We start from the raw sequence: 26,991 nt of genomic DNA on the forward strand, positions 1-26,991 counted from the left end.
CTCAGATCTGACAAAGCTACATGAACTGTGATAAATTACCTAAAGAAGTTTAGAAGGTGAAGCTATGTCATAACTTCAGTTAGTGCTCACAAATGCTCTGGGAAACATTGGCTATTGACTGAATTTAAATAAATAATGTGAATGAATTAAGAATAACAGAGCTACACAATGTCAGAGGAGAAGAAAGAATTCGCCTTTGTTTTAAATGCAGGTTTTTAAGACATTACTTCAACTGGGAATTTTAAAAAGCCTTTGCAAGATATTAACTCACACTCTCACTTTCTATTAATGCACAGAAGTCAACTCAGTGCTCTGTTGATTTGGATATTATCTTCAACAAGCTTCTGCCCAAATAATAATTTAAAGACATTCCCCAAATTCTATGGTGGTGTAGAATGTCTAGTTATTCACTTGTCTGAAACATGAAATACAGTACTATGCTTAAGGCAGCAGGAAGTTGCCAGAGACATATCCAGTTGTCTAGCTGTCAGATTCAAAAACACACTACAAGAAATAATTGAAGGAACAAATTATTCTGAGAGAGAGTGTAGAAGTAAATAACTTCATATGAATAAATATCCTTAAGCTTTGAGAAAATTTGTCCTGGATACAAACTTTCAAGACTAAACCACATCCCTACTGGTACAGGGTCCATTTGGATAATGGTGGAAGAAGCCATCCATTTCACCTTACTTGTTCCAAGACAAACAATCCTAGTTTCCTAGAATGCATCCTTACCTACCCTGTTTAAACCTGAAAGAACACTATATGATTAACCCCTTGAACTCCTCTCTTTGCATCTGTAATTCATGGCATATGTAAGGAGCAGCCTCCATATTTTTTTTCCCCTCTCCATGAGGAAAGGTTTTAGTATTGGGGCAAGTTTTATGGTTTTCTAATTTCCAGCCAGATATCAGTTCAGCCGTGAAAAATCTTGTGGCAAGTAACGATACGAGCACTAGCACAGGTCTACAGCAATGTCTGAGGAAGTATTCTAATACAAGGGCTTTTGGCCTTGGTTTTCAAATTCTGACCAGGCATCATTGAGCTCCATAAAAATCATCTTTGCATATTGTTCGTATGGCTTCCCTGTAGCCTAGAAGAAGAAGAAGAAGAAGAAGAAGAAGAAGAAGAAGAAGAAGAAGAAGAAGAAAAGGGTATATCACAAACATATTAAAAGCTGTTTAAAGATGACATTGTTTACACCAAAGGTGGCCAACAAGAGTTTGCATTTATGTTTAGTTTATCACACCAGAGTAAGCAGCTGGTGGGGCTAGTACAAGCCTTTGAAGCAAATCCATAAGAGTCACTATTCCACACACAACAACTTGGCTAGCCTGTATCCCAACATCTACCTATTAATCATTTGTGATTTCAAAAACACAGAACAAATTTGTTATCAAGCTGGGTTGCCTAGAGGCTATTCTTAGTCATCAAAAGCAGGTGGCTATAAACTTGATTTGTGTACAGCATTTGCAGCGTTAACTCTGGGTAGTTGGATACATTTTTATAGTAGAATAGAAGCAGGTTGTGGTTGCTCTTGATACATATTCATTTCTACCTCCTGTGAATTACCTACACTGTAATCTACAGTGTAGGCTTGCAGCTGCCAAGACGTCAACACAGTATTTACCTAGTGATATAGTTCTTGTGAGCTATAAAGAATTGCTCATCACAACCTAGAACTTTGTCCATAAGATCTATCAACATGTTAACTATGTTTGCTATGTGTCCCATCAGGTATTTAATCTCGACATACAAATTTTATGAATCACAGCCTTTGGGCAGTACCCTACACTGCCCCCACGCTAGTGGGATGGATCGGTAGCGCAACAGGAACTAGTGGTTCCTGAGACAACCAGAAATGCGCAGCAATGCTCATCTCCAGAATGCGGCAGGACACCTGAGCACATTTCTGCTCGATCCCAGGGTTATTTGAAGAACTGCTAGTTCCTGTTGCACTAATGCCATAGAACTAGCAGAGGCACAGCAGCAGGTTAGGATACTGCCCATTATTTTTTAAAGTATTTTTGCTGTGAACGCCTCTTAGATTTATGATTAAAGGATCAGAAACATACGAGCAAACAAAGAGACAAGGTCTCATTTTTTTATTCACTTGACTGAGCCTGCATTGAGCAGGGGGTTGGACTCAGTGGTCTTATAGGCCCTTTCCAACCCTACTATTCTATGATTCTATTAACCATATTAAATTTTCAGACTATTTTTGATGATAAAGAGTCATAACAATACAGGTAAACAACTCTAAGTCCTGTGGTTGCTATCAACATACCTCATACACACACACACACACGCACACACATACTCTCTTCTCACCCACCCAATCTTAACCTATTTTCAAGTCTTCTAATGACTTATGTATATAGTTCAGTCCTGTCACAAGTGAAAGACAGTCAAGATCAACCTTTCCCCAGCAAATCACGTCACTAGTAATAAATGCCATGTCAAATGCCTCCTGTGAAATATAGTGACTAATATCATTTTAAACTAATAATGGTGACAACAAATCACAGAGCTAGATCCTGTAGCAATCCATAAACCTGCACGTTAATTAGGCAAGAGATTAATCTACAAGTATTATTGCTTACTTTATCGGGATGGACAACGAGCACTGCTCTCCGGTAAACCTTCTTCACTTGCTCTGGAGTTACAAGATCTGCCATGCTCACTGGTTTCCATTTTGTTTCTCCTTCCCATAGCACCGTATGCATTGTGGATAACAATGCCCTTATGTTTCTTTCCTTCCCTTCAATCCATTCAAGGATCTGTGTAGTGACAGATATAGTTCTCAACCAAACTGTAAGACCACCTCCATACTAACTGGAATATGCAAGCGCTCGTATCTGAACGGAATGGCTAATAGTTTGTTTCTCTCTGACTTGCTTTAGATTTCAGGGACAAAAGAAAAGGAGAGATATTATCAAATGAAAGGTCAAAACTACTACCTCCAGCCAAGAATAAATATAAACTTGCTTCTGGAAGCAGAGATTCAGTTAGTATCTATCTATAGCTTTCCAAGGGCTGAAATAAGGATTATGAAAAGACAGCATATGTAATACAGCATGTGACCAAGGCAATGAGTGTGGGCCATGCAAACAGGCCAAAGAGACATGGAGAATAAGGTCAGGAAAATAAATATTGGGGAAGTGTGTGTACAGAAAGATAGATGATAGACAGACAGACAGATAGATAGATCTACACACACAGTTCAGTCTTGTAACACATTACACTATGGAGTTCTCCTTCTGAAAAATGTATTTTCAAATTAAAGGTCTTTACAGTTATTGAGACAGACACCATTTAGTCCTTCATGGAAAACTCATCTCAACATTCAATAAGGCTAACTGCTCACAACATAGTTATCACAAAAATTATTAATCACTGCAGTTCCTAACAATTTTTATTTCTTTATATTCTATTATGTAAGAGATGAGACCTTTTCCCTTTTAAAGACACCAGTGTATAAATAGAGAACAAGCATGCTTAGCAAGATTCACTTCCTATATACCAATAAAAACAACTAACAACTAACAACAATTGTGTTTTCAATCTGAAATCAGTTCAGCTTCTTATATCTACAGTCCAATGCAATTCCAAGAGTTGCTGCTCCTGCAAAATTTCTTATTTAAGATGGAGGCAGAACAATCTTACAAGTTACAGAAGCCCCCAAAATATCTACATTAAGTCTGTAGCACCAAAATATGGTGATGCAAAAGCACATACACTAACTAATTTATTATTGCATGAGCTTTCCAGGGCATTTGCCTACTTCATCGGTTTCATGAAGTAGCTGAAAAAGTACTAGGTGAATGTACACACACAAATTAAAAAGCTAGCAAAATGAGCACTAGAAGCAGAAGTTGAAACCTATAGAGGAAAGAAATAGAGTAGAAGCAGAAGGACTTAGGGAAGGTGCCCTTACATTCCTTGCAGTTTCCCTAAGTTGCCTTAGCAGGCTTAGCTTCCTTCATCCCTGAAACAGTGGAGCAAATTGGGGTCAGAGGCCCCTACACCACCAAAGCCAATGGTGGGAGAAGTAGAGCTAAGTGGGCTTAGACCCTTCTCTCCACGTGTTTCATGGAGGCTAACTAGATATACACAAACTGTTGAAAGGAGGGGTTGGGGTCAGAGAAATCCTGCCAAAGGGCACACTTTTTCCAATGCCAATCATTCCTCCCCCTATAATCGAACACGAGAAAGGCTAGCGTCTGCATGCCATCCTCTACTTCCTAGAAATGGACAGATCAGTCTATTTCTGGTCCATGTCAGGTTTGATGTGTTTGTTCATAAGTCTGCTCCATCCCGTTTTCACATTAATGTGCCATTTTTTAAATTCTCACAAAAATGTATTTAAATATGCATGTAAATGATATTTTTATAAGCATTTTGCCCTAAAATATGCATTTTATCTGCATTTTGGTACTTTTTTAAAGTCACAAACTGCATCATAACATTCAGAGAAATGTGCAGTCTGAAGATAAGTCTGTTCTGATCCACACATATGTCTGGGAGCTGCAGATCAGACCACTTCAAAATGCAGACCAAACAAAATCCTTGGCATTCTTCCTACTGCCAGGGGTATTTCCTGGGAAGCATGCATGTCAGCTTTGACCTATGCTAGGCTTTGGAGGGGGAAAGGTCTCTGCCATCAGTATAGATTTTCTCCTACCTTTAGAAACTGTCCCCCTCGGTTTTGTGTTATCGGTGCCTCCAGGTGAACACCAATGTTTAGAAATAGAAAAAGATTGGTATGCAAAACGCACACCCTGGAAAAGTGCCACAGCATTGTCATATCAGAAATCAGGATATCATACTTGCATCCTAAAGCATCTCAGCATTTTAAAATATTAAACTATTTTTCAGTCTGAGCAGAACAAAGTCCAAGATTATCTGGTAACTGATCTCAAACATGGAACTTACTTTTAGCTTTTCAGGGTCCATCTCCTTGGCCATTTCTTCTTTCCGCATTTCTGCTATTGTTCTAGGTCCCTTTTTGTCTTTGTGAGCATTAAAGCCTTGACCAGATAAGAGGTCCTCAAAATCAGCAGACATTTTGGGCTTGGAATCTTGATGAAAACAAACAAACAAACAAACAAAAATCAGGAGAGTTAATGTTCCTAATTTAGGGATATACTATTTTAGCCAGTTACCCCAAAAATGTTATCAGAAGGTTATTACTCCTTGCAATACACAGACTTCAGGTCAAACATATTATGGAAGTACCTGTATTTTCCTCTGCAGCATGTACAGCATGGGAAGGAAAGGGTTTAACAACCTCTCCTCCAGCACCGCTGTTGTGCACAAGCTGATGGCCTTCCAAAGATGCGTGTCATATAAAACATACACAGCGATTCAGCCACAGATCTCCCATGTGATGTGCAATTTGGCCCATAACATGTAGGCCCTGTCTAATTTTACTCTTAGAACCAGAATGCCTAGATTTAATTTCAAACACACCACTTATACTATAGAACAGTTGACTGAAAGTCTTCAGCTTGGAAATACTCCATTCCTTGGCCTACTAAACAATATTACAATATTACAAGAAAAAGAATCAAAAGATTAAAAATTCAGTTTACCAGAACTGCCCGATCCTTTTCCACGGTCATTTTGGCCACCAGGCATTGCAGAAAAACTCACATTATAATTAGGCCTGTTTTGTGGAGAGGAATGTGGCATGCTTTGTTGGGGTTTGGTCTGTGATTGTGGCCAAGAATATCCAGTGCCCTGTTGCCAGCTGCCACCTCCCATTGGCTGGGGAGATGGTTTTTGTGGTGATCCCATAGGAGGAAAACCTCCTCCCATTCCTGTAGGTGTGCTGGGTTTGCTGGCAAAGGAAGGACAACCTGAAAGAAGAAAAAAAGCAATGAGTATTAATACTGTAGTCTGTTTAGTAGAAAACCAGGTTGAGACTGGATGTTGCATTTGGGTTACACTATTATAACCCATAACATTGGCCTTGCATAATATTAACTTTAGCTTTACATTAATTTCTTTTTTTTTTTTTCATAATTTACATTTTTGCTAGAAATAGCAACTTAAACAAAGCTTAAGAATACAGGTTATCCAGTAATTTTCTTACTGTGCCTGGGAGTCAAAGGATTGCCTGACTCGAAACAAAGCCCTGTGAGGAGAGACTGAAAGAACTGGTTATGTTTAGCCTTGAGAAGAGATGACTTCTCTTCTCGCGCATGCACTGCAATGGAGAGAACAGCTCTGATAGCGCCCAATAATAGTCTTCAGACACATGTAGGAAGAAAGCCAGACTATGAAGCACATGGTCTTCGATGTCTATATACTAATGCCCAGAGTATGGGAAACAAACAGAACGAACTTGAACTCTTAATACAAGAGGGAAATTATGACCTGATAGGTATAACTGAGACTTGGTGGGATGACTCTCATGACTGGAATACAGCAATTGAAGGATATAACTTGTTCAAAAAGAACAGGAGGAACAGAAAGGGAGGTGGGGTTGCACTGTATGTGAAAAATACATATCTCTGCACAGAAATACAGGAGGAGGAGCTTGGTAGCCCCATCGAGAGCATCTGGGTTGAAATAAATGGAGCAAAGAATAAAAGGAACCTGGTGGTCAGAGTCTACTACCGGCCACCCAATCAAGGAGAAGACAAGGATGAAACTTTTGAAAAGCAAATAGCCAATGTTTTAAGGAAGCATGATGTAGTAGTAATGGGGGACTTCAATTTCCCCGATATTTGTTGGGAGACAAATTCTGCAAAACATGGCCCCTCCAGGAAATTCCTGACTTGTGTGGCGGATCACTTCCTCCTACAGAAAGTAGAGGAAGGAACTAGAGGATCGGCTATCCTTGACTTAATCCTAACCAACAGAGATGACTTAGTGGATAAAGTAGCAGTTACAGGAACTCTGGGGGAAAGCGACCATGTTGTACTTGAGTTCTTGGTTCTAAGGGAAGCAAAAGCCGAGTGTACTCAAACGCGTACCCTGGATTTTAGGAAAGCTGATTTTCATAAACTCAGAACAATGATCAGTAAGGTCCCATGGCAAGTGATGCTAGCGAGAAAAGGAGTCCAAGATGGGTGGGAGCTTTTAAAAAAGGAAATTCTCAAGGCACAATCACAAACAATTCCAACAAGAAGAAAAGGGGGAAGACAACAGAAGAAGCCAATGTGGCTTCACAAAAAGCTTAGGGATGACCTGAAAACAAAAAAGGACACATATAGGAAGTGGAAAGAAGGCCAAGTAACAAAGGAAGAGTACAGGCAGATAGCACAGAATTGCAGGGATGGTGTCAGGAAGGCTAAAGCTGAGAATGAGCTGAGGTTAGCAAGGGATGTTAAAAACAACAAAAAGGCTTTCTTCACCTATGTGCATAGTAAAAGGCAGAGCTATTAAATAAGGATGGCAAAATGATAACAGATGACAAAGAAAAGGCAGAAGTTCTCAATTCCTACTTTGGCTCAGTCTTCTCCCAAAAGAGGGTCTATGATCTCCCTGGCAAAGGCGAAGTACAGGCTGAAGGGGCAGGATTGCAGCTTGAGATAGACAGGCATATGGTCAAGGAACACCTCATTACTTTGAATGAGTTCAAATCTCCAGGGCCAGATGAACTGCATCCTAGAGTCATAAAGGAACTGGCAGAAGAACTCTCAGAACCGCTGTCTATTCTCTTTGAGAAATCATGGAGGACCGGGGAAGTGCCAGATGACTGGAGGAGGGCTAACGTTGTCCCTATCTTCAAAAAGGGTAAAAAGGAGGAACCTGGGAACTACAGACCAGTCAGTCTGACATCAATCCCTGGGAAAATTCTGGAGCAGATCATAAAGCAATCCATCTGGAAGCACCTTGACAACAATGCCGTGATTACTCGAAGCCAACATGGATTTGTCAAAAACAAGTCCTGCCAGACAAATCTGATCTCATTTTTTTATCAAGTCACCTCCCTTGTAGACCGTGGGAATGCTGTAGACATCATATACCTCGACTTCAGCAAAACTTTCGACAAAGTGCCCCATTATATCCTGATGAGCAAACTAGCTCGAAGTGGGCTAGATGAAACAATGATCCGGTGGATCCACAGTTGGCTACAGAATCGGACTCAAAGAGTGCTTATCAATGGAACCTTCTCAAGCTGGGGAGAGGTAACGAGTGGGGGTACCGCAGGGCTCAGTCCTGGGCCCAGTGCTCTTCAACATTTTTATTAATGACTTGGAGGAGGAGGTGCAGGGAATGCTGATCAAATTTGCAGATGACACCAAATTGGGAGGGATAGCTAATACTTTGGAAGACAGAAACAAAATTCAAAGTGATCTGGATAGACTGGAGCGCTGGGCAGAAAACAACAGAATGGCATTTAATAGGGACAAGTGCCAAGTTCTGCACCTAGGAAAAAGAAACCAAATGCACAGTTACAAGATGGGGGACATGTGGCTCAACCACACTACGAGCGAGAAGGATCTTGGAATTGTTGTCGATCACAAGCTGAATATGAGCCAACAATGTGATGTGGCTGCAAAAAAGGCAAATGCTATTTTGGGCTGCATTCATAGAAGCATCACTTCCAAATCCCGGGAAGTACTAGTTCCCCTCTACTCAGCACTGGTTAGGCCTCATCTGGAGTACTGTGTCCAGTTCTGGGCACCACACTTTAAGAAGGATGCAGACAAACTGGAGAGGGTTCAGAGGAGGGCAACAAAGATGATCAGGGGACTGGAAACAAAGCCCTATGAAGAGAGACTGAAAGAACTGGGCATGTTTAGCCTTGAGAAGAGAAGACTGAGGGGAGATATGATTGCACTCTTCAAGTACTTGAAAGGTTGTCACAGAGAAGAAGGCCAGGATCTCTTCTTGATCATCCCAGAGTGCAGGACACGGAATAATGGGCTCAAGTTACAGGAAGCCAGATTCCGGCTGAACATCAGGAAAAACTTCCTGAGTGTCAGAGCAATACGACAATGGAACCAATTACCTGAGGAGGTGGTGGGCTCTCCCACACTGGAGGCCTTCAAGACGAGGCTGGACAGCCATTTGTCAGGGATGCTCTGACTTGGATTCCTGCATTGAGCAGGGGGTTGGACTCGATAGCCTTGTAGGCCCCTTCCAACCCTACTATTCTATGATTCTATGACTGCGGGGAGATATGATAGCGCTCTTCAAGTACTTGAAAGGTTGTCACAGAGAGGAAGGTCAGGATCTCTTCTCCATCATCCCAGAGTGCAGGACATGGAATAATGCGCTCAAGTTACAGGAAGCCAGATTCCGGCTGAACATCAGGAAAAATGTCCTGACAGTTAGAGCAATACGACAATGGAACCAATTACCTAGGGAGGTAGTGGGCTCTCCCATACTGGAGGCATTCAAGATGAGGCTGGACAGCCATCTGTCAGGGATGCTCTGACTTGGATTCCTGCACTGAGCAGGGGGTTGGACTCGATGGCCTTGTAGGCCCCTTCCAACCATAGTATTCTATGATTCTATTAAAAAGGCACTCAAGCCTCCATGTACATGTGAAGCATTTTAGGTGAGCACATGGGGCTACTTGGATTGTAGCTATGTGTATATAGTCTAGACTGGTTAGCAAAATCCTTTAATACACATTTAAAAATTCTATTCGAATCCAATATTTTAAACAGTACTCACATTCTCCCTCTCTCTCTTTCTTATAAATATATATATATATATATATATATACGTTCACACGGCATGCATATTAAGAAGACCCTAGGGCTATGCACCTCAGGATTGTTTGGTTTTTTAAAAGAATTATTTATTTAGTCAGTCAGTCAGTCAGTCACTTGATTCATACCACATCCTTCTACCACTAAAATGGCAGGGCGTATCTGTTTTTTTTAAAGCCTGTAGTACCATCTCCAGTCACTAGGTGGCTTCCCTAACCAGCACGTAGCTTTGCAGTCAGAGTCAGTACAGTTTGAAGCCAGGGAGAGCAGTCCAAGGGACAGAATTATATAGCTTGCCCTTCCCTGCTACTGTGGGACAGCCCCCCTTGGGCGAATGGAGTGGGCACACCCACCCCGCATGGGGCTATAGAGGTGTACCACAGAAGGGGTTGTGCCTAGTGGTGCCAGCAGTCACGGCTTCACTCAGGGCAGACACAATGCATCTAACTCTGACAGCTGTGTGACTTTGCTTGAAGGCTTTGCTGCATCAGATGAAGGGCTTTTCCAACCCACGTGAAGCCAGGTCCATTTGTATGTGTACATTGCTTATACTGAAATTGCTAAATCAGGAAGCAGCAAACATAAACTTTCTGGATATGTTGGCATTTGCTGGATTAATCTCCAAGCTCTCCAAGACCATAAATATTGGAAGTCATTGTACTCCGGAGCAGTCTACATACACACAGATCTTATACGATCAACATCCTGATGATAATTGGGGGTAGGGTTGGTTCCAGTCTCCTCCCTCCCTTTCCACGGGTTATCAGCACTTCCAGAGAAGACAAACACAATTCTATACAAAGAGAGCCAGTGTGGTATAGTGGTTAGAGTGCTGGACTGGGACTTGGGATATCTGGGTTCCAGTTCCCACTCAGCCACGAAACACACTGATGACTGGGCCACTCACTGATTCTCAGACTAGCCTACCTCACAGGGTTGCTGTGAGGATAAAATGGAGAAGAGGAGAACCATGCAAGCCACACTGGGTTCCTTGCAAGATGAAAAAAGGTGGTATATAAATGTAATTATATACGTGGGAAATGAGGTTTCCACATGAAAGGTGCCATTTCTGGATTAGAGAAAACTGGGTTTGTCCAATCAACACCAATATCCTTAACAAAGATACATAGTTTTAAAGCTTCCTTGTGTCATATATGTGTTATGTATAAAACAACATGACCAATTTTGAAGCATGACCAAAAAAGACCACCAAGTACAACCCCATTTGAATGTGTACCAGTATTAGAATCAGAAGTATTAGAGTCAACACCAGACATCACGTTACAATAAGCAATTGGAGAGTAGATTCATAGAAAAAGTTATCTACTTCTATTAAACCATCATGGAAATACAGTAGAAACTTCAGATAATTTAAAAATAACCCTACTTTTACTTTTTAAATTCTTTCACTCAGGTCTTTATATCTTGCATATTCTAACTGTTTTTCCTTAAAATTATGCAACTCCTTCCATATTAATGGATAAAAAAAGAAAAGAAAAGAAACAGCCACAAGTAGCTGTGCTACGTGACATCAGACACATTTTTTGTTTTGATCCTGCAGAGCAGCAAAAAACCAGCAGAGGGAAGCGGGATACCTAATTTCAGAACCGATGTGACATTTAGGCAGATGAGGCAGTACACAGCGGGGGGGGGGGGGGGGCTAAACTCAAGCTGTTACTAGCCTGGCAGAAATTAGGGGCCAAGAAATGAAAAGGGAGGGTGGAAATCTATTTACAAAACAGGGAAGAGTGGGAAAGTATTCCCAGACTTAAAAGGGTATTGCAAAACAAAGCAGCTGGCTACATTTTATTCTAAATTACGTAATTAATTTTCATCTTCCTATCTAACGATCCTCAATTGCATATATTAAAACTGGTGAGTATTTACATCCAAAACTAAAGTTGCAATGTTGGCAATATGAGCAGATTTGTAGCCTCTAGAACTGTGTTTCACGTTTAGGTGATGCACTGTGCAAGATCAACATTGCATTGTTCACATAATAAATTCAGTTATCACTTGAAAATCTGGGTGTGTGAGAACTTCTATCTTGGATATCATGAACCAACACAAATTGGCTAGTACTGGTTAAAAAGAAGGAGACCATCTTCTCTGGTAAAGCTCCTGCTACAACAAATCCTAATGGATTTAAGATGATGGTTTGAATTGCAAAGCAATACAACCTAATCTGCACTAGCAAACTTATACAAATTGATTTAAGAATAGATCTCTTTAGCTTTCTGTCCCATTCAAAATATTCACATATACTGAAATAGCACAAAAGTTGCTCAAAAGTGCTCTTTAGTGCCATCTTGAACAAACTTCCAACCTGCTGACTATCACTTTACATAGGTGACCTCCCCCTGACAAACAGTAAGGAGTAAAATAAAAAAAAACAGAACTCAGTTCTGCAGTTTAACCAGTACCAGCCAATTTTTAGTAGGAAAAGCAAGATTCACAAGTATCAGAGGGAGAAGGTCCTACTGTTAAAAAAATAAAAAAGGATAATAAGGACTTCCAATGCATTAAATAACATTATTTGTCTCCAAAATTCTGCAAAACATGGCCCCTCCAGGAAATTCCTGACTTGTGTGGCGGATAACTTCCTCCTACAGAAAGTAGAGGAAGGAACTAGAGGATCGGCTATCCTTGACTTGATCCTAACCAACAGAGATGACTTAGTGGATAAAGTAGCAGTTACAGGAACTCTGGGGGAAAGCGACCATGTTGTACTTGAGTTCTTGGTTCTAAGGGAAGCAAAAGCCGAGTGTACTCAAACGCGTACCCTGGATTTTAGGAAAGCTGATTTTAATAAACTCAGAACAATGATCAGTAAGGTCCCATGGCAAACAATGCTAGCGAGAAAAGGAGTCCAAGATGGGTGGGAACTTTTAAAAAAGGAAATTCTCAAGGCACAATCACAAACAATTCCAACAAGAAGAAAAGGTGGAAGACAACAGAAGAAGCCAATGTGGCTTCACAAAAAGCTTGGGGATGACCTGAAAACAAAAAAGGACACATATAGGAAGTGGAAAGAAGGCCAAGTAACAAAGGAAGAGTACAGGCAGGTAGCACAGAATTGCAGGGATGGCGTCAGGAAGGCTAAAGCGGAGAACGAGGTGAGGTTAGCGAGGGATGCTAAAAACAACAAAAAGGCTTTCTTCAGCTACGTGCATAGTAAAAGGCAGAGGAAAGAAATGGTTGTTCAGCTATTAAATAAGGATGGCAAAATGATAACAGATGACAAAGAAAAGGCAGAGGTGCTCAATTCCTACTTTGGCTCAGTCTTCTCCCAAAAGAGGGTCTATGACCCCCCTGGCAAAGGCGAAGTACAGGCTGAAGGGGCAGGATTGCAGCTTGAGATCGACAGGCATATGGTCAAGGAACACCTCATTACTTTGAATGAGTTCAAATCTCCAGGGCCAGATGAACTGCATCCTAGAGTCATAAAGGAACTGGCAGAAGAACTCTCAGAACCGCTGTCTATTCTCTTTGAGAAATCATGGAGGACCGGGGAAGTGCCAGATGACTGGAGGAGGGCTAACGTTGTCCCTATCTTCAAAAAGGGTAAAAAGGAGGAACCTGGGAACTACAGACCAGTCAGTCTGACATCAATCCCTGGGAAAATTCTGGAGCAGATCATAAAGCAATCCATCTGGAAGCACCTTGACAACAATGCCGTGATTACTCGAAGCCAACATGGATTTGTCAAAAACAAGTCCTGCCAGACAAATCTGATCTCATTTTTTTATCAAGTCACCTCCCTTGTAGACCGTGGGAATGCTGTAGACATCATATACCTCGACTTCAGCAAAGCTTTCGACAAAGTGCCCCATGATATCCTGATGAGCAAACTTGCTCGAACTGGGCTAGATGAAACAACGATCATGTGGATCCACAGTTGGCTACAGAATCGGACTCAAAGAGTGCTTATCAATGGGACCTTCTCAAGCTGGGGAGAGGTAACGAGTGGGGTACCGCAGGGCTCAGTCCTGGGCCCAGTGCTCTTCAACATTTTTATTAATGACTTGGAGGAGGAGGTGCAGGGAATGCTGATCAAATTTGCAGATGACACCAAATTGGGAGGGATAGCTAATACTTTGGAAGACAGAAACAAAATTCAAAGTGATCTGGATAGACTGGAGTGCTGGGCAGAAAACAACAGAATGGCATTTAATAGGGACAAATGCCAAGTTCTGCACCTAGGAAAAAGAAACCAAATGCACAGTTACAAGATGGGGGATACGTGGCTCAACCACACTACGAGCGAGAAGGATCTTGGAATTGTCGTCGATCACAAGCTGAATATGAGCCAACAATGTGATGTGGCTGCAAAAAAGGCAAATGCTATTTTGGGCTGCATTCATAGAAGCATCGCTTCCAAATCCCGGGAAGTACTAGTTCCCCTCTACTCAGCACTGGTTAGGCCTCATCTGGAGTACTGTGTCCAGTTCTGGGCACCACACTTTAAGAAGGATGCAGACAAGCTGGAGAGGGTTCAAAGGAGGGCAACAAAGATGATCAGGGGACTGGAAACAAAGCCCTATGAAGAGAGACTGAAAGAACTGGGCATGTTTAGCCTTGAGAAGAGAAGACTGAGGGGAGATATGATTGCACTCTTCAAGTACTTGAAAGGTTGTCACAGAGAAGAAGGCCAGGATCTCTTCTTGATCATCCCAGAGTGCAGGACACGGAATAATGGGCTCAAGTTACAGGAAGCCAGATTCCGGCTGAACATCAGGAAAAACTTCCTGAGTGTCAGAGCAATACGGCAATGGAACCAATTACCTGGGGAGGTGGTGGGCTCTCCCACACTGGAGGCCTTTAAGACGAGGCTGGACAGCCATTTGTCAGGGATGTTCTGACTTGGATTCCTGCATTGAGCAGGGGGTTGGACTCGATGGCCTTGTAGGCCCCTTCCAACCCTACTATTCTATGATTCTATGAAAACAGTGCTATACTGTTAGGTCCTGCTTGCAAGGCTGCGTGTATTTCTATCTTACTCAGGGAAGCACTGGATTTTCACTACACTGCCAAGTTTTGCTTCTTATAAATGTCATCTTTCATTTTGAAGGAGGGAAAGCTGGTGAGCAGTTTGAAGCACTGTGGAAACATCCACTGAAGGCAAGAAAAATTAAATGGCAGCCTTGGACAAAGCTGTCAGTGTTCAGGTGGTAGGGACCACATAACCTTTTATCCAAGTCCCTTCCTGGCCTGCTCCTGCCTGCTGTCTGCCACCTCAGGTTCACTGCAAAAGCCCAATTGGAGTCACTCATGTAAATTAACCATCTTCAGAATCTGATCAGACAAACCGTATTAATTAAAAGTTGTACTGCAGCCAGTTGACCACAGAATGTTTTGTCTCAGCAGAACCAATGCTCATGTGTGTGTTTTTCCTTTGGAATAGTGTTTTTCAATGCAACTATAGGCAGTGATCAGGTGCAAACAGATATAGTTCCCTGGTAAACTGTTAAGACAATGTATTAAATATAACCTTTTTACTGGAAGTCTAATCAAACTACAAATCTATATTAATTCATCTTCATGGGCCTAGCAGACAAGCTGAATATTTTAAGTGCAACAACAATATTCTAGGCCAGGATGGGCAATTTGTGGCCCTCCAGCTGTTTTAGCCTGCAACCCCCATCAGTAGCCAATGGTGAGGGATGATGGGAGTTGTAGGCCAAAACATCTGGAGTTGCCCACCCCTGCTCTAGGAGCAGTGTATAAAGTCCCAACAGCATTTGCTCACCTGACATTCATGGTTTGGCAATGGCTATTTGCTCTGGAGAAGCAGGCAGGTGGCTTTAATTGCACCGCTGCACAATTCACTCTGGTCTCCCTTCATCGCCCTGTGTAAAATGCACTTCTGATTACCTATGTCTTTGGCTACCCATTCCACGCCATTATTACGTTTAACCTAACCTGCTAGATTTGCTCCAAGAGCCCCCAAGTCAGCAAAAGGATCCAGTGTTTGTGGTTTGGCTTGATGTGTAGGAGTGCTGTGCAGTGATCCTGTAGGGCTGGTTGCAGCTGATTTGCTCCCCATGCCTAGACCACCTAAGAAGAAAAAGAGGAAGATAAAAAGAGAAGACTGATAAAATTTAACTTTATGACCTCAGAGCTGAAATTAATATCATCTTGCTGTATGTATCTGTTAGTGAGCTCAACGTACGCAAACTGGTCATGGGGTTGTAATGTGTAGATAAATTGTTCTACAAAGCTCACACAGAAGATACATTCAAGAAGGAGCATTGAACATGTTCCAGCAAATAACCAAATAATTTTTGGCAAAGCACACTGGGGATAGTAAATCCCTTAGGCTGCTTTCTCATTAAATTCTGCCATCAAGCGAACAGACACTAAAGAATTTAACTTTGTTCATGTTCCATGAAGTGGCTTTTGACAACTGAGTCAATGTAGCTAACAGCATGGGCAGTGTGCCGGTTTAGTAGCACACACACACACCACACATTTTGTTAGAACTTCTGCAACATCAAAGTTCCTGATCAAAATTTAGGCTTGTTTTTCTCTGCATATGATCTCATGCTTCTGAGGGACAAACTAGTCATGATGTTAAATGTGTGTTTGCATTTAATGTGAACATTTTTTAAATAGTGGCTGCTGGGGTCTGATTATTATCAGTATCACAGCAGGCAGGGAGGGAAGAATTTAACCTTTTCCTCCCTTACTGTGGTCCCAATGAAAATCCCTCCTCTGAAACTTATATTTATTGGGAGGAAATCCCGTGGGGGATTTCCTTCCAAAACAAATAGCAACTTAGGAGGTAGAATTTTCATCAGGTTCACAGGAAAGGACAAAAGGGTTATATTCACCTCTCCCAGCTGGCTACATTCCCAATCATCACACACACACACACACCCAATTGGCTGCTGTTTGCATTTTTAAAGCATGCATATTCAATGCAAATATACATTTATAGTGCAATCCTATGGTTCCTAGGCAGCATCCCAGGGGTGATAGGATTGTTCAGAAACATACTTCCCTCCAAGGCTGCAGATACAGCTCTGACATCGGAGGGATTTTTTTTTTTCTAATGTTGGCTCCACCTGGTTCCTCCCAGCCACCACGGATGTTTCTATGGCGGCTACCTAGGAGGTCAGAACTTTGTAGGGGAATTCTGTCCTTGTAGATGGTGGGAAATAGGCATGTTGGGGTAATGCTGCTGGGTGGAGAGTGGGTGCCCAAGGATCCCTTCCAGCCCCCAGCCATAACCCCCAGCACAGAGGGGAAGTTAGGCTGTGAGGCCCATCCAACTGATTTTCCCTTTGGGGAGGACAAAGAGGCAAAAGATGCCTCCACCATTCCTTCCACCCTGCTTGAAAGAACCTGGCAGGGCTTTTGATGGAACAGAGCCTCCAAGGTTGCAGCACTCGGGCTCCTCACCCTAAGATTTGCAGCTAGTTTAGACCCAAGGTACAAGTTAATTGGTAGTTTTACTGAGCATGCCGTATATTAAATCATCATCATCTTCTTCATCATCATCAGTTTCTTTTAGATAGCCTTTAGAAGTACTTATTTGTGTTATTACCTCATCATGTAAGTTAATTATACTATAAAACAGACTATTTGGAAACTATTTGGGAAATGTCACTGTTCCAAGCTAAGATGAACATGCTTCACATCGATCATCTTCAACAAGTTAGAAACTGGTTTCAGACAAACCTGATTTGCTAGGCCATTCCCAATCACCTGAAACATCTGGTTGAATGGAAACAGTTGGTGTACTGGAAGGACCTAAAACAAGAAAACAATTCACGTACTTTCCCCCTTTTGTTAAAAACAAATTATTGGAAGGAGGGGTTTTTAAAAATATATGTAATCACATCATTTAATGGAGAGTTGTTGTCATTGTTTAGAGAGGAGAAGAGATTAATCATGTATTAGCAAATAATATATGCACTTTTCACTACATGGTCAGTCAACTTCCTAGAAATTAGTACATGTATTTTCCCAAGCCTATTACCCAGAAAATGATTCTATATGAAGCTTGCAGCTGATGAAAAATTCAGGTGCACCTTAGATATTAAATGTTAAAAGTGAGGGAAATTATTATGCAATCCGCAGAGAAGCTGTAGTGAAATAATTTCTCCTACCACAATCTGAAGCATGTCTAAATCCTCTTTTGTAACATCAAGACTAAAAGATAATGAAAGTTTTCTGATGCCACGCAGCCCGATTCTATGCATGTTTACTCAGAGGTAAGCACCACTGAATTCGATGAGGTTTGTTCCTACATAGGTGTGTATAGCAGGAGTGGGGAACCCAACAATATCTGGAGTCCACAACTTCCATCATCCTGAGCATTGGCCATACTGGCTGGGGCTGATGGGAATTGAAGTCAAACAATACCTGGAGGGCCTCAGGCTCCCCAGCTTAGTGTACAGAATTGCAGTCTTATTCACATTTTATGGAAAGGAGCACTATCTTCCCAGGAAACCTCTTGATACCAAACAAATTTGTATCCTTTGACATGTGAACAATTAGGGGCCTTTGGCTTGTTGCTGTTAGTTTCAGAGACATGCTAACTGCATCTTACTGCCAAATGGTCCACAAAACCATTTAAGAAACTGTAAAATGTTTTACTTGGCTTTATTCTATTTATGAATAATCTGCAACTCTAGGGAAAGAAGGTTATCACCACTAAACTTTTCTTAGAATTCAAAACCAAAAGGCAAGACATTTGAGATCTTTCCTACCCATGTTAAAAGGGTCTCCTTGCACTGTAGGTGAAGGACTCCTTGCTGCTTGAAGAAAAGAATCAGTAGTGGCATTTGATGAACCAAGAAAAGAGCTTAGAAGATCTGGGGCAGGTTGCTTAGGACTACTCCCAAATGGGTCAAAGGCAGTTGCTGCAAGAACAACACATTTGTTTTTTTAAATATGCATCCCATTTTCACCTTCAGTTCCACTACTGGGTTGAATTCCTTTACTTCAGAGCAATCCTGTACTGTTCCTAACTTTTTTGTACATACATAAAAATAGGATATGATTCAAGGGTCAGTTTACAGGTATGCTTTCAAGTCAAGAGCTATGGAAGATAAAGATTAATGGAGAGATTTCGCTCACATTGCTACATTTTACGTTCATCTTGCCTCTGAACGAAAATGCAGAAGTGGCTGAAAAGAGAATGACAAACTTCTTCCAAGCATGCTTGAACTGGGTGTTTATAGAAGGATGTTTAAATTCTGACTCATCCACCTGGACAACCAAACAAGAAATCAACATAGGTAATGCTATTTCACTGTAACCAGATGCCTTACAATAACATTTAAGGATATATTATTCACAGTTATGCAACGTTTACAAGTTTTCATTAACACTAGAAACACTACCCTTGATTTGCATTAGGATTCCTCCTTATTGTTTTTTTGTTTGTTTGTTTGTTTGTTTAGCAGCATTCTTGTTTGATAGAATGTTTTCCCCTTGGTTATGGACGTACATTTCACTCATTATATAACTATAGGGATTTTGTTCACATTTAGACCCTCAGCATTTCAGTATTTTCTTCTCATTCCTTCATTCAGTCTGTGTTCACTGTAAACTGAATTTAGAAGATGACAGAAAACAGCCTAGTTGTGAAGAGGCTAGGGGTGTCACTACATTAATGGAAAATCCCACAGCCCTACCGGAGCATTTATCTTCCATTTCTGTGGTGCGATTAGGATTGGCTCCTTTAGACAACAAATGTGACATGAAAATGAAAACACCCTTTCTTAGCAGCCTTACCTGGGCTTAGGGATGTCAGAGAATTCCGCCATGGATCTCGGTGAAATCTGTGGCAGAACGGCCTGCCAAGCCCCCCCCCCCCCCGCTACCCCACGGATCCCCCCCAGGACAAGACTTACCTGGGGCGGATGTTTCAGGCGGCAGCAGCTCCGGCAGTGGCAGCTTCGGCGGCTGGTCTTCCGACCAGCTGCCACTGCCGCCATTTGCAGTCTGGTGTTTGTTTTTTTACAGAGACATGATAGGCTACGTAAAGACTTACGTAGCCTATCACATCCCGGTAAAAAAAAAAACACAAAACGGCGTAGTGGGCACTATTTGTGTCCCTTTTTGATTCGCCATTTTAGTCTACATAAATATTTACGTAGGCTAAAACGGCAAATCAAAAAGGGACGCAAATAGCGCCCACTATGCTACATGCGTTCCCCTTTATTTTCGCTGTAATAGTCTACGTAAATATTTACGTAGACTAAGACGGTGAAAAATAAGGAACGCAATATTTACGTAGACTAAGACGGCAAAAAATATTTACGTAGACTAAGACAGCGAAAAATAAGGAACGCAAATGGCGGTGGCCATAGCCACCGCCATTTGCATACGCCTTTTTTTTTTTACCCAGCAGCCACCGCAGCCGGAAATCCGGCTGCGGACGGCCCTGGCCTGACCGGCTGCTCCGCAGAGCCGCCACGGAGCAGAGCCGGCCGTCGAGGATTCCGGGGGGGAGGACCGGATCGCCTCCCCCCCCCGTCGAGTATTCCGGGGGGAGGGACGGAACACCTCCCCCCCACACCATGAACAGAATCCGCGAAAAGGTAAGTCACTTTTGTACATCCCTACCTGGGCTTTCTATATTTCTCAATGAAACCACACCATCTAGTGGTGGAATTATCATGGCATGCCAGCACACACTGCAGAAATGGAGGGGAGGGGTAACATTCCAGATTATCTCGAATCTTTTTAAAGGCAGGATAACTGAGAAGAACCTCAGGAGACATCCTGGAGGTTGATGATGTCATGTAAAGGACCTGCAAACTTCTGAGAGCAGCCAATCATGAGCCCATGATAAATGCCTTGTGTAGAAATGGCCTAGAAGATTAGGGAAAAATAATCTCGATGGGGAGCGAAAGCCTAAAAGGTCTGTTGCCATCTATGTACCTGCAAGGTATCACCACCTGAGCAGTGGTGGTGTCATGTCCAGGCACTGCATCAGCTCAGGGTGAGCATGGCAACAATATTGGTACAGAGCAGAGATGTATGAGAAATTTGGTTTTTTTATCAGGATTTACCTTGTGCGCATTTCCCAGAATGAACACAGACTTGAATACAATTGGTGGTCGAGGTCTGTACATTTCTGAACTTTCAATATGATTTGCAGACCCACCTCACCCCACAAAAAAATGTCAAATTCAACAGCATGCATATATTTGAAAAATGCACATGGAAAAAATGCGTATTTTTGAAAAATGCACACAAACATGCTTTAATCAATGGGATAGGAAGGCGTACATTTCAAAGACATTTGGGGAAATATGCACAGATTTCCATGCAAAAAGGTGGGGGGGGGAGCTAACAATCCAATATGGACACGAAATGGAACGAGCTTCAAGGTGGAATTTGGAGAACTTTGATGAGCTTGAGTTTTGCTTGTATGCACATTCCTAGAACATAGCAGTTTTTTGTGAAAGGTGCTAAGGGTCAATTTGGATGGAAGAAAAACTTCACACCGGATCAAGAAAATATGGACATTGTGTTGCTGTCATAAAAACTGGGATCTGTACAGTAGTTCTGAGAGACAGAGTAGGAGTGGAATAAGAAGCAGGGACCTGAAAGGCAAAATTTGGAAGGGAACAGAAGCCTGAGCAAATGAGGGTTCGGCACTTGTAGAGAAAAAGAGAAAATGGTTAGGGGAAACATCAGAGGGACAGAAGCCAGTTTGCAAAGAAACTTTGAAAGCTGTGTGACCGTGGGTCCAGGAACCAAGGTTGCATGAGCAAGCAGGGTCTGAATTTCAGATCTCTGTCTGCATATCAATATCTGTTTAACAAGTGAAAGATAGAACGTTGCATGTTTAACATAATCAACAATTTCTTAACAGTCGCTGTCACCTAGCTTGAAAATAGAGAGTAATGCCCCCCTCAATTCATGGCTGCCACTGGAGTGAGAAAAACAACAGCACTCAACTCATGCTGGGGGCGGCGGGAGAGACATGCTCCTGCTGCCAGCATGTGCTAATCAAGGGCAAGGCTGTCCCAGTCAGACGTAAACAGGCAGTTGTGAAGTCAGGCTGAAAGCTCACCTGTGCTGAGCACTGCATATGCCAGTGGCTGTCAGAACATGCACTGCCTCGCCCCTCCCCGCCCCAGCAGTCATTATCAGGCTGAAAACTGAACCAGGTAAATAGTAGCAGGGTTGTTGCATCTGGTTAGTGGGATTCACAGTTCCTGGCAGAAACAAAGTGACCAAAACAACTCAAGACAATCACCCAGGGTTTGTGTCCCCAAAAAGGGTGGGGAACCTTTTTCAGCCCAAGGGCCCATTTCCTGCTGGCGAACCTTCTGGGGTTTGCATGCCATCGGTGGGTGGGCCAAAGTAAAAACTCTGTTGCTCCCAAACTCTGGAATGGATGCCCTCTTGAACTACAACTGGTCCCCATTCGCTCTGCATTCAGGAAGGGGGTGAAGACACATCGGTTTAATTTGGCTTTTTAAATTGTAGTTGTGGTTTTTAAGGATGTTTTTAATGTTTTACTGTGTTCTTATTTGTTAATATTTTTTGTTTTCTGAATGTTTGCCTTGGTTGGCTGCGGAAAGGCAGTATAGAAATGCAGTACATAATGAATATTCAATAAAAAGAGGGAAGGGCCTGTCTCTCGTATGTACACACACCCCTTCATACATATTAACTGACACCTGTTCATACTCATTCTTCATCTGCGTGGGTGCACACACAGATTGGGCTGCTGAAGCAGATCACTCTGTCCCTGCCCAACGGTCAGCAGCCCAACTGTACGTTCTTGTACGTTCCTGTACGTCTGTACGTTCCTGAGGGGCACCAGATGGGGCCTGGGCAGGCTGGATCTGGCCTGCGGGCTGGAGGATCCCCAGCCCTGCCATAAACAATGGTTTGGATCCTAAGAACCATGAACAGAAGGAAGTTCATGGAAGGGAACTTTCCAATCTTCTCGTGCCCCCTGCAGCTGCCTGTGCCCCCAAAGAGCCTCTTCTGATGGTCAAGAGACCCTCCTGAACAGTGTGGGCTGGGGGATGGGGGAGACTGCTGGGGGAGGGAAGAAATCACTCAAAATCAGATGGAGGTGACTTGCATGAGCTCCAAGGAAGGTCAGGAGGTTTCCTTCCCTTCACATTTCTTAGAACCAAGCCACTGGGTGTTCCTCCAGGTTAATGACTACAGAACAATAATCTTTGAAGCTTGGTTGTGCAAACAAGCCCTTAAGCCCAACCAGAGGATCCTAATAGAGTCACATTATGATTCTTAGAGAGAATGCTATTTAGCAGCCATTGCTTAAAGATAAATTAGTGGTTTGTTGTTGTTGTTTAAATCAAGTGCCACAATTAGGAATTTTTACCTTCTCCTACTCTTGGGGATAGAGATGGGGATGCTGAAGCGGCAGACCGTCGTGGGGTGGATTGTGCAGACCCGGTTCCACCCATCTGAAAGACATCCTCAACAGCTGACTGCCCACCTTGGCTTGATGCTCCGGAATTACCAACCCCAAAGAGGTCACTCAGCAAGTCTGAGTTAGAAGGTGGTGCAGTGGGTGCTGCTGGAATGTTCTTGCTCATAGGGCTACCATCCAAACCCAAAAGGTCCACATCTTCTGGAGGGGGTGGGCCTGGTGGCTCTTGATGCTTCTTGCTGTGCTTCGGTGCCCCATGGATTTTGTCAGTGCTGGTGCTACTGTGCTGACTGGAGAGGGACAAGAGTTCATCATCTGATTGCTCACTTTCTTCATGTACCAGTGCCGCCCGGTCCTCTGAGGTGGGGTGAGAGCTGCTTCTCTCCAGTTTTTGATCTAAGGGGTCAAAACCAGCTCAAAATTAGCTAGTCATTCTGTAGATCCTGTAATACTAGATATGAAGCGGGGAAGGACATACGTGGAAGACAACAACACTAGTAAAAGATGGAGAACAAAATGAGCCTGATATCAGCACTTGGCTAGATCCCCAAAGCTCTGTAGAATGGGATGAGCCCATTTGAGTTCTATGCATGGTCAGCTGCTAGCCAGTTCTTTTCAATGAGACTGGAAATGGCTATCTGCTGCACCACAGCATTCTCAAGCTCCCTGGAGACAGACAGTGACATGAGGGTGGGTAGGAAACTGTGAGTTCTGAGAGGTATGTTACCCAAGCAGAAATCTTATGTACCTTGCCAGCTGAGAGATGACAAGAATGCACCCTGTCCAGCATTCTTCAGGTTATCTTGTGGAGCATCTACAGAACCTCTACCTATAGTGTACGAAGAGTCAAAACAAACCAAAGATGAGTGTAACTGGAAATGGTCAAACTGGTATTTTCATGAAAGCAGCAACTCCTACAGAAAAATAATGCAGCTCTTACCTGCCAGGGCCAGGGTGTCCTGGTGTTCCTGGTGGGATGAGAAAAGAATGCTTGGGTTGATGTCCTTTGTTGTGAAGTTCTCCCATGGAGGAGTTAAGTCAGTCTGCCTATCAGCAGAATCGATTTCTATCTCCAGTAGGACATGAAACAGTTGGGGATATTTTTCAGGTGAGTCACAGGCATCCAATTCAGGCCTAAAATATTGACAGAAAAGGTCCTCGACTTAAAATAAAACAAACAGTTTAAAGACGACCTGTTAAAATCAAATCTTGAGCCTCAATACAATGGTAACAGAGAAGTGACTTGATGTAGCTAAAATAATATAATTTACATTGCATTACATATTATGGAGTGCTGCATTCTGGTGGGCAGGAGACCCCATAAAGCTTCGCTTGGAAGACATTCAGTTAAGAATTTTGTTTCATGCTCAGAATCTAAGCATTTAGAGTCTAAGAAGAATTTTCTCGTCACAAATATCAAGAGTGGTTTGGATTTGTAGTACCAGAAAATAGTTCAAATAGGTAGAAGCAGGAAATATTTCATAGCTCTCTGCAGGAAAAGGATGTATACTGTTCCTTCTGGAATATGCAAAAGGAGGGTTCATTCTCCAGTTTAATGTTCTCCCTGATGAAACCATATTCCAGCTCAAAACATGTGGGGACTCCATGGACAGAGTTATGTTAAAGGACTGTTTTCTGCTACTTCACAGAAGTCTGTGAATCAGCTTCAACAAGCAAGAGGCCTTGGGCTAGGTGAGGCAGATGATGTTCTGAGTGTGGCTACAGGCATCCCTGTTCTAGCCCAATCAGCAGCCGTGCTGCTGCCACCACCTAATAACCCTCCTTGGCAGCGCCTGGCTTCTTTAGGTGGCAGTAAGAAGAAACAAGGTCACATTAGCAGTGCTGCAAGGATTGGGATGGGATTCTCTGGCTGGCTTAGCAATGATGAGGGCAGGAATCTGCTACAGCTACTCCAAGCTTCTCTGCATGCAGGGGCTGGTTCACAGGGTCCTAATCTATTAGGTCCTAGTCACTAGCTAGTGCAGCATATGGCTTGGCTCACTCACTTGAATCACCTAATCTATTAACTTCTCGGACCCCTGGAGTGGTGCACCTTGGTTAGTCCTGCTCATCCCTTTATCATCAATATGCAAGATGATCTACGTGATTCAAGTGGATGGCCAACCTTGGGGTAGAATCATAAACTTAATTCTAAGGCCCAATGGGATTTCATGGTGTAGTTACTCCCACAATTAAGTACTGGGGGAGAAAAAGAGGCAATAATTCCCCCCTAGGATGTCTATCCTCAGCCTTAACTTCAAAACATGTCCCGTTACTTATCCACCAGCAAAAGTACATTGCATAAAAGGCAAGAATTTTCCATTTTATTTTAGAATATTGATTCACTAAGGAACATAATGTTGTAGCATTATTAGGTGGTAGAGTTCTATGAAATCTATGACAACCAGTAAAGCATGCAGATTTCTCTGTAGAATTTGTTTCTGTGCCTTGCAGGCCTTCAAAAGAACACAACTGTAGCTAAAGTCACGGGTTGAAGCAAGATCTACAATGTTGCTTTTAGTAGCACAATGATAATATACAATCTTTGGAAGATACCTGGCCCACAACCTTAGCAATAAGGGTTTAAAGCATTCATTATCTTAGAAATGATATGGAAATATATTATGATAAACTTGAAATCCCAGTCTCCATTCAATCCTAAAATATCTGTTACAATGGCTTGGTTAACACATAACACTAACCTATGGTTTATTTAATATATGTTTTGTTGCCCTGCTTAGGGTTTGTCTAACAGATGACCAATCAAACCGTGGTTTGTTTTCTCGATTCTTGTGTTGTTTGTTTCCTTCCTCCTTCACCCACTCCCCCCCATCCCAAATGCTTTTGTGGCATTGTAGTACTGACATGTACAGTGGCTGTTTTTTGTTTTTGTTTTTGACTGCTCTTGCCCGCCATCTTTGTATCCTGTCAAAACAAGCCATGAACAACCCAATACATAACGACAACCCATGGTTTACACAACTCAGAATTCACAGCCCAACAACATTCTCTTTCTGGGTTGTTAGTGGTTAACAAGTAATGGTTTGTTAATGCAGCCACGTTCACACATCACGACAACAGAGAATTCAACAACCCATACGATGGGTTAGCGTTATGTGCAAAACAGGCCTCTAGGTGGCTCTTGCTTATGTATCAACATTCATGGGTGATGCTATCATATCAATTTATATGCAGCTAACTACTCCACTGCTTTGCATACTATATCACCTCTGGTTGCGGAATACTTACTTAGTAAATTTTAACACCGTTGTTCCCAGAGCTATGAATCCAGTGTGAAACTGAATCTGGAATATTTGTGTGTTTGTCATCTAAAAGAAAATGTTAAACGCACAATTTTAAAATTAAAGAGAACTGCAACTAATCATAGATATATATCATGCAGGAACTAACCAATTAATTCTACCTTACTAAAAGCTATTACTGTAGGCACTAAAGACAACCCTTAAATAATTCTGAACTGCAAATTGGAGTAACAGGAAAGAAAGAAAGAAAGAAAGAAAGAAAGAAAGAAAGAAAGAAAGAACGAACGCAATAGTATAACATTTATTTATATAGGTGTGGATCCAGATTGAGTCATACTTACAGAAGACCAATGGAAATCAATGGGACTTAAGCTAGTCATTACTAATGTACATCACATTGATTTCAATACATCAACTTTATGACTACATCTGGCTCCAATCCCTTATTTATATCCTACACCTTCAACATAAACTTCTGTTCCCAAGGTGGCTAACATAGTAATATGAAACAATTTTTTAAAAGCCTATGTTTTAAAAACACAAGAACTAAAACAGCAACAGAATCCACCCTAGAATTATTTTTCTTGTATTTCACTGAGCATTTGTGAGCATTTCCTTTTAAATTTACTGCTGGTAAAGACATCAGTTCCAAGTGTTGGGGTACCAC

General features: G+C 42.2%; 1 protein-coding gene across 1 annotated transcript in view; it reads right to left on the reverse strand.

Annotated features, from left to right (window-relative positions):
* The window catches only part of DNAJC6 (DnaJ heat shock protein family (Hsp40) member C6), a 66,876-nt gene continuing 39,885 nt past the window's right edge, over positions 1-26,991 (reverse strand). The window contains exons 9-19 of the mRNA XM_084848252.1: positions 26,311-26,390; positions 24,002-24,195; positions 23,810-23,890; positions 23,011-23,457; positions 18,398-18,550; positions 17,364-17,435; positions 15,603-15,737; positions 5,598-5,864; positions 4,939-5,084; positions 2,607-2,783; positions 1-1,096 (exon numbers count right to left, since the gene is read on the reverse strand). Of these exons, the coding sequence (XP_084704378.1) occupies positions 995-1,096; positions 2,607-2,783; positions 4,939-5,084; positions 5,598-5,864; positions 15,603-15,737; positions 17,364-17,435; positions 18,398-18,550; positions 23,011-23,457; positions 23,810-23,890; positions 24,002-24,195; positions 26,311-26,390 (1,854 nt within the window). The 3' untranslated portion in view covers positions 1-994. The remainder of the gene's footprint in view (positions 1,097-2,606; positions 2,784-4,938; positions 5,085-5,597; positions 5,865-15,602; positions 15,738-17,363; positions 17,436-18,397; positions 18,551-23,010; positions 23,458-23,809; positions 23,891-24,001; positions 24,196-26,310; positions 26,391-26,991) is intronic.

This window comes from Heloderma suspectum, chromosome 4 (assembly GCF_057233095.1).
Source record: "Heloderma suspectum isolate Gila_16-S chromosome 4, 16-S_ref, whole genome shotgun sequence".
NCBI classification, from domain to species: domain Eukaryota; kingdom Metazoa; phylum Chordata; class Lepidosauria; order Squamata; family Helodermatidae; genus Heloderma; species Heloderma suspectum.